The sequence below is a fragment of the Coniosporium apollinis genome (genome assembly GCF_000281105.1).
Source record: "Coniosporium apollinis CBS 100218 chromosome Unknown supercont1.58, whole genome shotgun sequence".
In the NCBI taxonomy this organism is placed as follows: Eukaryota; Fungi; Ascomycota; class Dothideomycetes; genus Coniosporium; species Coniosporium apollinis.
This window is the reverse complement of record NW_006913320.1, coordinates 110,290-124,692: the sequence shown is the minus strand read 5'-3', so window position 1 is coordinate 124,692 and position 14,403 is coordinate 110,290. Positions and strand designations below refer to the sequence as shown.

At 54.2% G+C, this 14,403-nt stretch overlaps 6 protein-coding genes across 6 annotated transcripts; 4 read left to right on the top strand and 2 right to left on the bottom strand.

The window, feature by feature from the left end:
* Positions 1–309: 309 nt before the first annotated feature.
* On the bottom strand, positions 310–2,966 carry W97_08601 (uncharacterized protein; the record flags this gene model as incomplete). The annotated part of the gene is made up of 5 exons (XM_007786468.1): positions 310–1,017; positions 1,083–2,360; positions 2,411–2,654; positions 2,710–2,798; positions 2,853–2,966. 5 exons carry the CDS (start codon positions 2,964–2,966, stop codon positions 310–312), a joined length of 2,433 nt encoding a protein of 810 aa, XP_007784658.1.
* A 770-nt stretch (positions 2,967–3,736) lies between these two features.
* On the top strand, positions 3,737–4,462 carry W97_08600 (uncharacterized protein; the record flags this gene model as incomplete). The annotated part of the gene is made up of 3 exons (XM_007786467.1): positions 3,737–3,821; positions 3,892–4,053; positions 4,119–4,462. 3 exons carry the CDS (start codon positions 3,737–3,739, stop codon positions 4,460–4,462), a joined length of 591 nt encoding a protein of 196 aa, XP_007784657.1.
* Positions 4,463–4,972: 510 nt separating this feature from the next.
* Positions 4,973–6,040, top strand: W97_08599 (uncharacterized protein; the record flags this gene model as incomplete). The annotated part of the gene is made up of 2 exons (XM_007786466.1): positions 4,973–5,231; positions 5,295–6,040. The coding sequence occupies 2 exons, from the start codon at positions 4,973–4,975 to the stop codon at positions 6,038–6,040; spliced, it is 1,005 nt and encodes a 334-aa protein (XP_007784656.1).
* Positions 6,041–6,796: 756 nt separating this feature from the next.
* W97_08598 (uncharacterized protein) lies at positions 6,797–8,585 on the top strand (the record flags this gene model as incomplete). The annotated part of the gene is made up of 5 exons (XM_007786465.1): positions 6,797–6,955; positions 7,006–7,104; positions 7,168–7,902; positions 7,974–8,368; positions 8,468–8,585. The coding sequence occupies 5 exons, from the start codon at positions 6,797–6,799 to the stop codon at positions 8,583–8,585; spliced, it is 1,506 nt and encodes a 501-aa protein (XP_007784655.1).
* Positions 8,586–9,363: 778 nt separating this feature from the next.
* W97_08597 (uncharacterized protein) lies at positions 9,364–11,398 on the top strand (the record flags this gene model as incomplete). The annotated part of the gene is made up of 2 exons (XM_007786464.1): positions 9,364–9,901; positions 9,990–11,398. 2 exons carry the CDS (start codon positions 9,364–9,366, stop codon positions 11,396–11,398), a joined length of 1,947 nt encoding a protein of 648 aa, XP_007784654.1.
* A 228-nt stretch (positions 11,399–11,626) lies between these two features.
* Positions 11,627–13,108, bottom strand: W97_08596 (uncharacterized protein; the record flags this gene model as incomplete). The annotated part of the gene is made up of 1 exon (XM_007786463.1): positions 11,627–13,108. The coding sequence occupies one exon, from the start codon at positions 13,106–13,108 to the stop codon at positions 11,627–11,629; it is 1,482 nt and encodes a 493-aa protein (XP_007784653.1).
* Positions 13,109–14,403: the final 1,295 nt, after the last annotated feature.

Genomic DNA, 14,403 nt, shown 5'->3' with positions numbered 1-14,403 from the left:
GGGAAGTGGTGTTGCTGCAGATTATCCCCTTGGCTAGACTTCGATATTGCTGTGGTGGGGTACAAGCACATAGCACATGAACGAGCGACAACGATATTGCATATTTCGCTTGCAGAGATATGGAGCTTTTATCCATACTTGTCTCAACGGTGATGTAGAGAGCTCAACACCACCAGGGAGATGATAGAGCTATTCCGCGGCAGGGACTGAAAAGCAGACAAGACTATAAATCACTGTAAATTACGTGAGTCATATATCTACAATCTTGGCTCGATACACCAACGGCGATCGCTTTTAGTATCGAACCATTTATCTCAGCCCCTCATTCCTCGTAACAGCCAAGAACGTCAAGCTCCAGAGCTGCCTGATGTTACTCTCCGTCGGATTCTGCCCTGGTGGTGGCGGCAGCTCTCCCAACGGTGTGTAGACATAGTCTCCATTTTCGAACACCCAGCTCCAGACCTCGCCGCTCAGGATTTCCTCGTTCTGCTCGAGCAGATCCCAGAGGTGGTTGTACGCCGCTCTCACCCTATCGTAGAGTGGGGTGTCTCCGCAGTAGTCCGGCACATCGCCAGTATCAGGATTGCAGCGGTCTAGTTGAAGCTCCAACCCTCGGGCCATCATAGCTAGTTGCCAGCCCCAAACCACGGTGCCGTGGTAGGCGTTGTTCGTGAAGTTGGCTGCGTACACAGGATCCCCTCCGTAGGCAGGATTGGCGACAACGAGTCCGATAGATGTTGAGAGTCCGATGGGGAAGGGGTCCATGACGTGTCTTGCTGCCTGATCTAAGAACGCACTTAGCTGCGTCTGGTTTGTGCTATTCAGCATGAAGAGCCGGAAGCAATCGTCTGTGTTCATGACGCGCACGAGGGGCTGGTCGTTGTTGCCCTCAAGTGCGAGGCCGTAGAAGGTCACGGTGTCTGTAATATTCTGGGTGACTGGACCGGCGAAGCCTGATTCCTCGACGTAAGATTCCACAAGATCGCGGGCTTCAGCCGGTTCAACGGTGACCTTCAACTTTGTCAGCGGTTGTGGTACGCGGTGTGAAATTCCGAAAGGCAGCTCCAACGTAGGAGGCTTACCTGGAAGAATTGCAACGTCTCATCTTCCCAAACCTGCGCGTACTGAGCCGCCGTCTCGTTCCAGTCCGGATGCTCAGGGAAGAAACCGGCTGCAGACAGTGCGGCAATGGCTCTGAGTCCCGCAGGTACCAATGCAGTGTTGACATCGTATGGAATGCGTCCGCCTCCTATGCCGTAAGTGCTGTCTCGCCAATTGCCTACGATTTCCCTCTCCTTTAGACGGATCAGATTTTCAGTCGTCTGCCCACCGGCTGAGGCGAAAGGTGCGGAGGAGTTCACGATCTTCTCTGCACTAATAAGGGCTAGATCCGCGTATGAAAGTCCTTCGTTCGCTGGATCTACCGTTGCCGTCGTTTCGAAGAAGGCGGATGTTCTCTCTTGTCCGGTGGCCGTGTCTACGAAGTAGGTCTTCATCAGGACAGGGAGGAAAAAGTCCGTGTCGATCATCTTGTAGTCGTAGATCGGAGCCGTACTGGTAATGTTGTTCTGCAGATTCAGATACGTGGCGTAGTCCCCGAGAGTCTCTTCATGTGCAACGCTACCATCCGTACTATTGATACGTTCGAGCACGGCGGAAATAACTGCTTCCATGGCTCCGTTTTCACCCTCACTCAGGACAGGCTGGAGCAGGAGGGCTGAGATCATACTGTCGCGGCCAAAGTAGGTCAGAAACCGCCAAGCTCCCGCTAGCAGCTTCGTCGTGTAAGACAAGAATGCCAGTGACGCAGCTTGGTCCGGGTTTTGGGCTATCAGATCCCGTGAGGCCGGGTTCAAAACCTCTTCAGGACTGAGCTGGTCAAGTTGTGGGTAGTCGAACGAGGCGCTGAATAAATAGAGGCCTGCTTCAAATTCGAGTGTTCGGTTGTTGAGCGTTATACTGGCATTCTCATCATCAGCCGAGGGAGCGAAGTTTAGGTATGTCGTTGTCTCATTGTCGAGCCATCTTCTGCTCAGCGAGAACTCTCCTCCGTCTAGCTCGTTAAATTCTATTGCGTCTTGAATCCGTGGGATGAGGATACTGGGCCCTTCAGTGAAGTCACGAATTGTCCGTATACTGCCGAGGATGGCTACATCAAGAACGGCCGGAGAACTGAGCCGGATATAACCCTGAACTCCGACCAGCGGGTTGCCGGATGCAGTTGAGGATGCACTGTAGACAGGGGCTAGGGCTCCGCCAGTTGCGGTAGAGTTTTCCAAGCTGAGCGTCAAGGATCCGTTCACTCCGTTTTGCGGTTCGAAGAAGGCGACGACACCGCTGTTTCCTGCTGGCCATGCAACCTGAATTTACGTTAGTCCATGCAGATGGTACACGGTAAAAGGTGACGTACCAATAGCCGCGGTCCGATTATGGTCAGATTGCTATCCTCTAAAGGACTGGTAATGACCACTTGGTTGCTGGCATGACAGTCCGAGTAGAAGTAGTTCTCGTACGGAGGATCGCTCAGTTGCAGCTGGGTAGCGGGACTTGGGCAAGCCGTGGAACCTGTAGGCGACGCGGAGGCGGTCCGCGTTGATGACGGACTCGGAGAAGTTCCAGACACAGGAGGATAGACGAGGCGGTCGTTCGAGCACCTTGGTCAAGTTAAGCAGCGGTCAAGTCCAAGGTCCGAGTTGTCCTCACGAATACATATCCGGCAGATAGCAGTCCATGCCACATTTGAGTGTAGGAACTCCATTAATCACGGGGCACAGAAAGTTCCCCTCGTAGCACGTGTACTGTACGGATGATGAGCCGACTTTGTCCTTGAGCGTTTAGGCCTCTCCACTCACCCTTGACGGAAGATAGCGAGCCTCTCCACAGTACACCAAGTCGGCCTCACTTTGAGGTAGAGCGAAGGCGTGCCACCACAGGGCGGCGAAGGCCAGGAGCGCATACGGCTTCATCGTGTGTGAAGTCGGCAACATAGCGAATTCCTTTGAATCAATACCTAGCGAGGTGCCGCGAAAGAGCGTCGTCCAACATCCACGGCGAGGGAATGCCTTGAACTTTAAGTCCTCCGCACTCACCCACAGGATTAAACGTCATGTTCAAGGTTGCGGACGTAACCTCCGCAAAGTAAGCCGGAAAGGATTGGTGCATTGGTGCCTCACGATCTGAACGAACAAGCTTGGAAGGTTGGGGGGAAGCTACACGTGTAGCGGGAGCATCGAATGCGGGGTTGCAGATCACGATGCTGGGCTGGCGGAGAAGGAACAGGTTTAGCAGTCCGAATGGAGGAAACTTTGTCTGCCCAGGTGTCTGCCCAGGTGCCTGCCCAGTGTGCTAGCGGTTCTGCCATGGAGCTGTAGAGCCGAAGTCCGAAGTAGTTTCCTCTAGTGTACCGGCTGTTGTTGTCGATATGGCCGGAGCTCTTATATTCAGCTTGCTGAAGTTACATCGTCGAGCTCCCGCGCAGCTAGAATTGCAACTTACCTCAAGAGAATCGTCGACTGCGTAATGGAGAGCACCGGAGAGAGGCTCAGGAGAACAATGTGCAAGTGTGAGCTTGTGGCCCGAGGGTCCAAGCTCCCACGCTCCCATGTCGCGTGAGATGGGGTGACGCAAAGGGACAGGGACTGAGCTGCGCGACCCCTCACAACGGACCTTGAACCAACTTACACCTCTTGCCGTCGACGACCTCAATCGCAATCATCACACTACTCTAACACTCAGCATGAGGCCATTCGTACACGAAGAGGTCCCAGTGGCCATTCGCCTTACGCGCGCTGTAGGCATCACGGCTTCCGCCTTCCTCGCTGGTGAGTCTCGCCCAAGATGACTCTGCTCAGCGCCAAACTCCAGCGCTGATGTCGAGGCATTGAAACACAGGTCAAACAGCGGCCTCGTCCTACATACTTGTTCCGGCCGTCCTAGAAGCACCCGCTCCCCTCGCCGTCAAGCAATGGAGGAAGGCCTTCAACATCGGAAAGGTTGTGGGTCCTGTACTCTCTGTTCTCTCGGGCGGCATCTTTGCCTATCTGGCCAGCCGCGGTACGTCCTGCCCGTAACGTTCATATTACAGCCACGTCTTCGCTGACGCACGATGCAACCGTCAGAACCCCGCACGTCCTCGGCCTTCAAATTCTACACCGCTGCAGCCGTTCTCCTGCCCTCTATCTTCCCATACACCGCCCTCGTCATGACGCCAGTTAACAGAAAGCTCCTATCGAAAGCGAATTCCCTTTCTAATGTCTCTATCACCGACGATAGTGAATCTGGCGTCGCGAAGGAAGAGACTGCGCACGCTCTCATCGACAAGTGGGCCACACTGAATCTGGGTCGTGCGCTGATGACGACTGTTGGCGCATTCTGCGGGGTGTGGGCTACATTGAACTGGATTGACGTTGTGGAGTGGGAGGGAATTGGGCTTGGTACCGGAGCGAGCAGGATGGGTGATTAAGTGCGCGCAGTAATTGAAGTATTGACAGGGCGATTTGAATACCCCGCTCTTGGAGTCGACGATGAGTGTCAAAGGGAAGGACTTGGGTGCGAGTGAGCTCTATACAGGCCTCGAATTTGCGACCGAGTTATAGATGCTGGAGAGTCATGCAGTTGTACTGTACTTCTCGAGATCTTGATTCATTTCAAGTGGAGTTCTGGATATCCACAGGTTAAGCGGTCTGAGATTATTAAATGCCGGAAACTATCGAACTGTGGTGAAAACCTTCACAACAACATCCAATAGCCCTGAACTGCAGCCTTTTTTCAGAGTGAAGTGCGCCGACTAACGAACAGACCTTACATAGCTCGTTGTGTGGCATCGTGCGTTCCAACCCTCAGCAGCTCCACGTTGACCTTGTTCGCTCCCAGCGCCTCATTCCGCTACCTGCGTTGCTGACCATCTAAGACATTCTCGAAGGGGGTTCTAGGTGTCACTCGAACCCAAGATGGCGGAAGCGTAATTGCAGCCATGCTTTCATCAGGCGTCACGCTCTCACTACCCACATACGGTGCGATGGGTTCAAACTTCTACCTGAACTTGAAGCCATCAGAGCTCAGAAGTCTCTGCCACGAACGCCAGCTCCCGACTATCGGTACCAGAAACCAGCTCATTCAGCGCCTGAACGCCCACGATGTAGAGCGCGGCTGCGATGATGATACTACTCGTGAAACTCAGGTAATTCCGTCCGATGGGAGAGGCTACGATCCTGCGCGGCTTATAGGAATACGTATATGCCCCACATCTCAGTCTCCCTGACATCTAGATCTCTGCTGACACCTGTATGCGCCAGCACTCCGCGGCTACTTCCAATGGGACAACCAGATGCGCCTAGATTTTACCAACGGGGAGACTGTGAGTTTCCGCATCACTCAGACCAGCATGAGACCGGGCGGCGAGGCCCAAGGAACACACGTCTCAGAGCCCATCTTCGGCACCGATCTCAATCTCCGCAAGGCCCTCGAGAACATGCTGGGACAAATCTACCGGGGAGGTCCTCCCACTAGAATCATCAACGCCTGCATCGCCGTGAGAACCAGCCTTCGTAGGAATCCAACCCTGCCGGTGGGCGAGTGGAGAGAAAACGACGAGTGGTATCTAAGGAACCCGCCGGTCAAGCATAGGGTCATCGGGCTGCAGCTGGAGGGCATGCACAGGATGGGGTATGTGTACTGCTGGGACAAGAGGCTGGTTACGAAGGGAGCAGAGGGCGATGCGTTCTGCGATGTCGAGCTGGATTCTCTGAAAGCTATGGACTCTGCGTTTGACGAGGACGTTGATGCCGCGAGCGACGAGATGTCTCTCGATGATGAGTCTGGACGGGAAGAGCACGGAGGAGACATGGATTTAGATACCCCAAGCGCTGGCATGGTGCAACCTGATACTGCTTCGGCGCCTGAGATCCGACCGAGCGGTGCTGAGAGCAATGCGGGCATGAGGAATCAGCAAGTCCAAGCATCGACAGGAGTGAAGCGGAAGCTCTCAGACGAAGATGTTTCGGAAGAGAGGGCGCACAAGTTCCGGAGTCAGGCAAGCTAATATGAATCTCCAATGAGTTTGCCATAACTCATCTAATCGAGGGTTGCAAACTGTATGATTTAGCGATCCAACAATGGGACTGACGCTCGCTACTGAGCCGGGATCTCAATCACAGAATTGCAAGAATACCAGCTTCATTCCAACTGCGTATTTTACTCTCGAAGTTGGAGTTGAACTACTCGAAGCATGACTTGCATGCACAGTACGTTTCAGCGGGTTGCTGCCCGGGAGCGCTGAATTGCTGCAGCAGAAATCCAGCTTAGTCGTAACTCCATACCAACTATGAGCCGGAAATGCTACCAGATGTGATCGTATGAGCTTATTGACGCATCGGGGTAATACGATCAATTACAAGCAAGATCTGCAATTTGCCGGATTACCATCGATCTGAAAAGCGCTGTCACGGTTGTCCTCGCGAACCTGATAGCATTGTAGCAGTCCACCTATCCAATACTACCTACCAACGCGTAGAGTACTGACAACCTTGGGTTGTCAACTACCTATACCTTGTACGGGTGTTAGCACACGCGATCACACTACGCGTTCGTGGTCTCTAGCAGTGCTTGGCCGGGGTTAACGGCGATAAGGTACCTAGCGGATTGTGAGACCCCGCCAGACATCCCGGTGTGCGAATCGGTCGAGTACCAGCCATATAGCCATATAGCACGATACTACCTAGGTAGAGTACGCTCTCCAAAGTCCGAGTCTTCTAGCACGAAGCCGCTTTCCTTTCGCTCATTTGCTTGCTGAAGCAAGATGTCACAACTACTCGGTCTATGCCATGAGCTCCTGCACAATATCTTCACCCAGCTGGACCCCTCGGATCTAGCATCAGTATCACGCAGCTGCCGGCCATTGAATCGCTATGTCAAGAACAACAAGCTGCTTTTCAAAGAATTGTACCTACAGAGATGGGTCGGTCTGCCCTGCAATTGATGGACGTACATTTCTGATGCATGTAGCAGGACGACCCAAGCCCAACAGCAGACGGCGCAGAGCCGGACTGGGAGTTCGAACTTCCGAAGCTCGTTGCATTTCAGAAGCTCCTCGAAAGCAGCAACACTGTCATGAAGGCAATTGCCCCTACAAAGCCCCAGAGTACCTCTCGCTGATACCCTCGGGCACAGACACTTTCCATCGCCGACATAACCCAACATGTCACCACCCTCCTCTCTACCGCCGCTACAGGCTCCACACACTCCCTCAACGTGGCCTTCCTGGCCCGAATCTTCAAGCAACCGCACACGAAGTACCTCTTGCTTTGCAACTCTTCCCTCTACGAAGCTGGCGAAGTGCACTTGAACGCCCACTACCAAAACTCGAGCCGGCCCATCCTTTCATCCGCCCCAATGGCAGGACGCGAACGCCAGCTCAGTGCAAAACTGCACTGCCTTTACGGGGTCCCCATTGACGTGAATTGGAAGGTGTCCGATCGATCCGAAACGCTCGACGCTACAGAATCGATGGAAGCAGTAACCAAGATCTACAGATGCATAAACCCGTACGCCCGATCCCGCGTGTACGACCTTCGCAGGTACACCGAGCAGACATTTTGGGGCCCATTCGTGGACGATGCATCCGAGCACGTGGACTGGGAGATGCTGGAGTCTATCATGGTTGTGCTGGGATACAATCTCGGCATGTTCAGCGAGCGGACGAGGGGCCTGTTTGGACCTGTGTGGGACAAGCCCTTCGAGGGGGCGGTGCCGGGGAGTTTTGTTCCGCCGCCTAAGGAGGAACCGTTCTGTTCCAAGCACACGAGGCACGATTCTGGACTCGCTGAGGTGCCCGCTTTGATTAAAGAGCCGAGCTTATCACTTGATGCGAGGGATCCGTACGGCGTCACTGGAACTTGGCGGCGGGTAAGCAGTCCTCTCTATTTTCCTTCTATCCAGCTTGGGCACGGCGCACTAACTGACGGTGAAACCCTAAGGTTGTCTGTTTCCTTGATTACAACGACTTCTACCGCTTCAACTTTTCAGACTCCCGACCGCTCCCCCTGTCTACCTCCCGGCCTCCCATAACAACTCAAGAAGCAATCCGCCTCATCACCCTCAAACTCCACGTCACCAAGATCGAACCGCCTCAGCCTCATACGCCTCATTCGCTCCCAACTGTGCACTTCAAAGGCACCTCGAGGAGCATGCACAGCCATTGGGATCCGAACGCCAACAGCACGATCGTTGGAACGGTCTCCCCGACGGTGGAGGGGGAGATTAGGTGGACGACTTTGTCGGTCTTCTTTGGAGAAGCGCGGTGGCGGAGCGAAGGGATACAAGTCGGCGGTCCGAGATCAGCCAGGGGCGTTATTGGGACGTGGTTTGACAAGTAAGTCTCGCTCGGCCCTTTTGTTTGCCCTGCCCTCACCATCTCCGACATCTGGAACAGAATGGGAGAAAGCGAGCAGCGGCATTGACGGCTTTACAGAGACTACGACGAGCACGGGCCGTGTGGTCCGACGGCATTCTGGAAGATTAGCGATGATGAGGGATACTGCAAGTGTCCGGGCGGCGGGCAGGAGGACGGGCTTGATGAGAGCGATTGAGCGGGGTAGGCAAAGCTTCGCCGGTTATGGGATCGAACTCAGGGCGGCCTTCCATTCGTACAGGAGTCAAGCAGATGCATGTTTTGTGAGACTGGGCCCGGTTGGACAGGGTGGTTTCGCTACAGACGGTAAGAATGAAGAGCGTTCGATTTCAAGGGACGCTTCGAGCCATATGCTATCGCGTGAAGCTACGTCTCCAGAATTACGCAGGCGTCGAGGCTGAGGCTGCCCTGCTGGAAGCATCCCTACGAGTGGGCTTTGCGTGGCTTGCTTGGGGAGTAGAGCGCCGTACCTAGGTCGTTCATGCACAACAGAGGTGATAGCTTGGATGAGGGATGCTGACTCGGACAGGGATGTTTGCGAACCCGAAAGCTTGGCCGGGGTTCTTGTTCTTGTTGTTGGGTGACGTGCGCTGGTGTGACCAGGGTCCTCGGTCCCGTCCCGCAGCAAGCTGGCAGCTGCCACAACCTTGGAAGCCATGACATCGAATTCTAGAACTCCCGTACAGTACTCTACAACAGTCCCCTCTACGCTCCTCTACGCTCCTGTCCGCTCTTCTCCGCTGACGGCCTGCTTTGCTTTGCTTTCCTTTCCTGTTCTCCGTCCTAGGGATCACTCTTCCCGCTGACAATTCTCTCAAGGTGCAACTGCATCGGTATCCAGCGTCTGCAGAGCCTGCCCCGCGTCACATCTGTTTGAGAAGCAGCAAAAGCAACGCCGGATCCAGGCGAACCTCTGCGTCTACAAGCCCACGCATGCACCACGGCCTGCCATAAGCATGTCCGCCCTCCATGATGCTCTCAATGTCCTCCGCCCAAAAGACTTCTCAGAAGTCCCCCAGGATGACCTGGCCGTCTTCTTGCGTGACATCTTCGCCCAAGCAGAGCTGATAGTCAACTCCGTACCGCCTCCACCTGGCGGCAAGGACTTCGCCTCCAGCAAACGCTCCCGCTCCGACTCCAATGGTGCTACGCGCGCCTCAGAGATCACCAGCTCCCCTGCTCGACCACCTCCGCTAGATCCATCGCACGAGGACTTGCAGAAGTCGTGGGGGAAGCCGTTGAAGCTGGGCCCGAGAGAGAACCCATTAGGCATTTCCGTGTACAAAATGGCGGGGCACGACAGGCACGGGGCATGGTTCGCGCGGAGGAGTATACACGAAGGGCTGGGGTTTGCGAAGTGGAAGAAGGCGATGCGGAGAGAGTTTGCGGAGAGCCTCGCTGTGCAAGGAGGCCCAGGAGCTGGCAGCATAAGGGGAATTGGCAGTGATCAACGGCTGGAGAGGAAAGACGTAGAGGGGATTGGGCGGATGGAAGGTGAGCATACAAATGCCCCGACGGAGCCGCTCAAGGTGCATCAAGGCCGAAAGATAGAACGCGTTTTCTGACATTACTATGCACACAGTCTACCAACTATCCGCACAATTCCCTGGACCTACGGCACCACGAGAATTTATCACCCTCCTTCTGACCTCGGAAAGCGCCCTCAGCGATAAGTCTGCTATAAAACAGTCTATCCCTCGACATTACATGGTGGTCTCTATACCCGTAACACACCCCGATGCTCCACCCAGGAATGGGTACGTTCGCGGCGAGTACGAATCCGTGGAAATGATCCGCGAGGTTCCCCTAACGCCACATAAACCCGATGCCAAGACACGAGAAGCAGACATGGAGCGAAAAGAAAAGGCCGCCGATGATGATCCAGAGACAAACCCGGTAGAGTGGATTATGGTCACACGTAGCGATCCGGGAGGCGGTATACCGCGTTTCATGGTCGATAGAGGCACACCAGGCAGCATAGCTGGTGATGCTGTCAAGTTTCTTGACTGGGCTTGCGGAAAGGAAGAGATACCAGACGAGGATGCTGACGCTGGAGCGCAGGAAGCCGCGCAAGAGCTGAAGAAGCAGGACACCAACGATGCCGCACAAATCAACGGTCATCCGGTTGGTATTGAGGGCAAGTCTCCTACGCAAGCCTATGAATCCGCACCTCAGAATGAAGGAGGACTCCTAGCAAACGCTCTGCCATCTCTTAGCTCTGTTGCTGCCTACGCCCCGGCGGCCGTACAGAACTACCTCCCCGAATCCCTTCAGCCTAAGAATGACGGTGCAGATGACGACGATTCGTCGGACACGTCGAGCATCGACTCATTCACTTCAGTCGAGGAGTTCCGGACTGCTGAAGACAACATCGCCACGCCTCGCGCCAGCCGCATTGAAGACTCCACCGATTCTCTCACCTCTATTAACTCCATAACCCCGTCCGCGATGGACTCCCCCACAAGCGCCCGAACACAGCACGACAAGGAGCTCGAAAAGATCGAAAAGAAAAAGGCCCAGCTCGACGAAAAGCTGCAGAAGTCGCGGCAGAAAGAGATTGGCGATAGCGAAAAAGCACACCAAAAGTACGAAGCCCAAGTGCGCAAAGCGCAAGAAAAGCACGACCGCGAGATCGCGAAGCTCGAGGCGCGACGCCAAAAGGAAGCTGCACGGCTCGCTGCCAGGAAGCAGAAGGAGGACGAGAAGAACGCGCTCACCAAGACGCAGCGGGAGCGGGACGAGTGGAAGCTCAAGGCCGAGGTGTTGGGCCAGGAGAACAAGGTGCTGCATGAGCAGGTCAAGGAGCTGCAGCGGGAGAATACGGCGCTGGTGGCGAAGATGGGGAAGATGGGCCAGGGACCTGAGGTCATAAGGCAGATTAGGGAGGAGCTGGCGGGTGGAAGGAGTAGGGCGAGTAGTGGCGCTAGTAATAGACCTAGTCCTAGTGTGAAGAGCAAGAGGAGTGCGGAGTTGTTGGGGGGCCAGACTTGACCGGGGGCGTGAACAGATGTCAATGGACATCCCGTAGGTCGGGCTGCGTATTGTTTAGTACACACTATTTCCAAGCATAACGGCGAGCAGAGCATCTTTAGCGTAGAGGGTGGAGGGATTTATTTCGTGTGATGATGATATCAAGAGATCCGGGGTACCTTTGTAGTCTGCTACGGAACTGGATCTCACCCAAATCAGATACTACCCCGCGATCAGCGTCCGAAGAAGTCAGAATCCATGCCATGGTTCGTAGAGTTCGCCCAGGTCGACAAAATCTTTCTGCTTCAGCTCGTCGGGAGCACACACATTGAGCTCAACAAAACTCATGTTTGCGACCACGCCGTCATAAGCCCAGCTAAACTCAGTCTCGGCAAAAAAGTTGGACACGTCCTTGTTTAGCCAAGTCGTCGTCGGCTCGAACATTTGTTTCCGAGTGTTTCTCTTCCACTCTGGAGAGTTGTCGCTCACTACACCTCCTCGCTCTGCTGCCTTACGTTCGAGGTCACGCAGATAGTGTGGATTCGGACTGTCTCGTGCCTCTGCCATGAGAGAGGAGTCTGGCTCAGCATTGAGCCCGTCGTAGACAGTCTTATAATCTGCGACAATGCAAGCCCTCGCAACCGATTGCTTCATCGACGGTTTCCGTCGAGCGAGCTCCATGTAGGTTCGCCAATCTGCAACGGCAGGATACCAGATACAGTAGGGGAGTACCGAGTCCCGGGTGTCTGGCGAGATGCGTGATAGGTCGTTGTTCATGATGAAACGGGCATTGATGGCGCATTGTATGCGGTAGTCGTCGATAGTGGGTTGTAGGGACCACCACTTCGCAAACATAGTGTTATGGTAGACACCTCTGACAATACAGTGGAATTCGGTCGGGACCCTCATCGGACGCCGGAGCCGGGCGTAGCGGTCAATATTCCCGTAATAGGCAGCCATCAAGATGAGAAGGTCCTTGTTCACGTTTGGTAGGTCAGCTGGTAGGGGCGTGTAGAGGAGAGGCGTCACATCTTCTCTGAGAATGGGTTCGTCTGATTCGTACTCGTCGATCCTCCAATCCTCAGTTATGTCGAAGTAATGCGTTTTGTAGCCTAGACTGAAGCTGTTCAAGGATAGGCTGGGTTTTGTGTACCTCTGTCTGATATCAAGGTACGACCGTACAGCGGTGTCGCCGTTCAGATGTGCCATAGTGGGTTGGTCCATCTCTACAGTTCGTGTGTAGTCGTTCATGGCCGCATACTTGGTGCCAGCGGCCATAATAGCATCCAAGATAGCCGATTGGCCGTTGTCTCGCGCTTCTTCTGCAATGTGCACTTCCGGGAGCAATCCCAGTTCCCCGTACAGGTTGAGATAGCCCGCAACAGCGCAGGCACGCCCAATTTGGTATTTCATCTGCGGATAGCGATGGGCAAGTTCACGATATGTCGCCTCTGTCGCTGTCTGGGGATGCCAAATGCAGTAAGGGATTTCGTCTGGCTCCTTCATGTCCGGGATCTCATTGCTCATGATGCTGCGAGCGTTGAGAGCGCGAATGAACTCCGGCAGTGAGCCATGCAGTTCTTTGGCAAAGCCCGGATGGTAGCATATCCCGCGTACGACGCACAACCGAGTGACGTCTAAGCCCAAGGCTTGTGGAATCTGCTCGCCACGGATAGCCAAAAGACAATCGCGAGCATTGTATTTCTTAATATAGAGTATATGCTTAGGCATGGCTGCCATGGCCAATACAAGAATGATGAGTTTAAAAGTCAATTGGTATGAGACAGTGGGAAGGTGACAACGTTGAGTGATTGGGTGAAAGTGAGTGGCGAGGGATGTAGCTATCTGAGGTGCAATCGTATATCTGTATACGATGCGGGCAGGCAACGTGATCTGGAGACGGATAGAAGTAAAGACGAGTGCCGATCAAGGTCTGGCTGTGCATCAGTTAGTACACATTATTTCTAGGGCTGACAGCGAGCGAGAGCTAGCCTAGGTGATTTGGTAGGCATTTGTGGCGGGAAGGACGTAAAGACTTTGGTATGAACATCATGAACATCAGTGAGAGGTGTGTCTTGTCATGCAACTGACAGACCAACTGATAGGGACCGCTAGAATTGATCAACTTCAACACGGTTGCAGATACTTTTACACTTTACAATGACCATTCCAGCTCCAGTTATGGCTGAAATATGCTTACGAGGTTCTATACGCGTCCCCTCGCCCAAGCGACTAATGTATCTACATCATCGCATTGACTATGAAGAGTTCAACCGACAGTCAACGCAGTGCCGTGTCCGCTGGAGGTTTTGAAGCTGACATCATGCCATTCGATCAGAGCTCGCTAACCCCACATGGAGGCTCTCCGCGCCTGCAGATGATCTGCAGCGCCTCAACCGCGCCGCTCTGTCGGGCCCGGGGTTTGCTGCACTTGATCATGACCGAACGCTAGGGGGCTCAATGGAAACCTGCCTCGGTAATGAACATCGATGAAACCTCTCTCTCATATCCGCAACCATCATGCGTGGGATGCAGGTCGTGGTGAGGTTTGGTGCAAGGTCCTCAAGGAGGCACGGGCAAGTCCGCCGCAACGCTGTCTCTTCGCATCTATGTGCAGATCTGTATCAGTCTCAATATCAGAACTCTCTGTGAGCTTCTCCGCCGACACCGGCTTTAGGCGCACATCAATCGGACGGGGCACCGCTGTCTACCCTCAAGCTTCTGGGCTATTTCAATAGTCGTATGCGCGATCTTCGTCTTCCATTGGTTACTACCTCACCTAGCCATCATCTCGGTCATGTCTCGACCTTCCCTGCCGCCGGAACAACCCAATTTCGCACTCCAAGCCCGGGAATCCTGAGGATCTGCCTCGGCATCTATGCGATCTTCTTGAGGTAGGCAAGATCTCTCCGCGATGTTGATTAGATACAAAGAGCCGCGTTGGCCGTCGACCGTTGTGCAACGATTCAACGACACATTTTCTCCCGTCCTGAACAGCTCTTGTACTTCCTCAACTGTCTGAACAC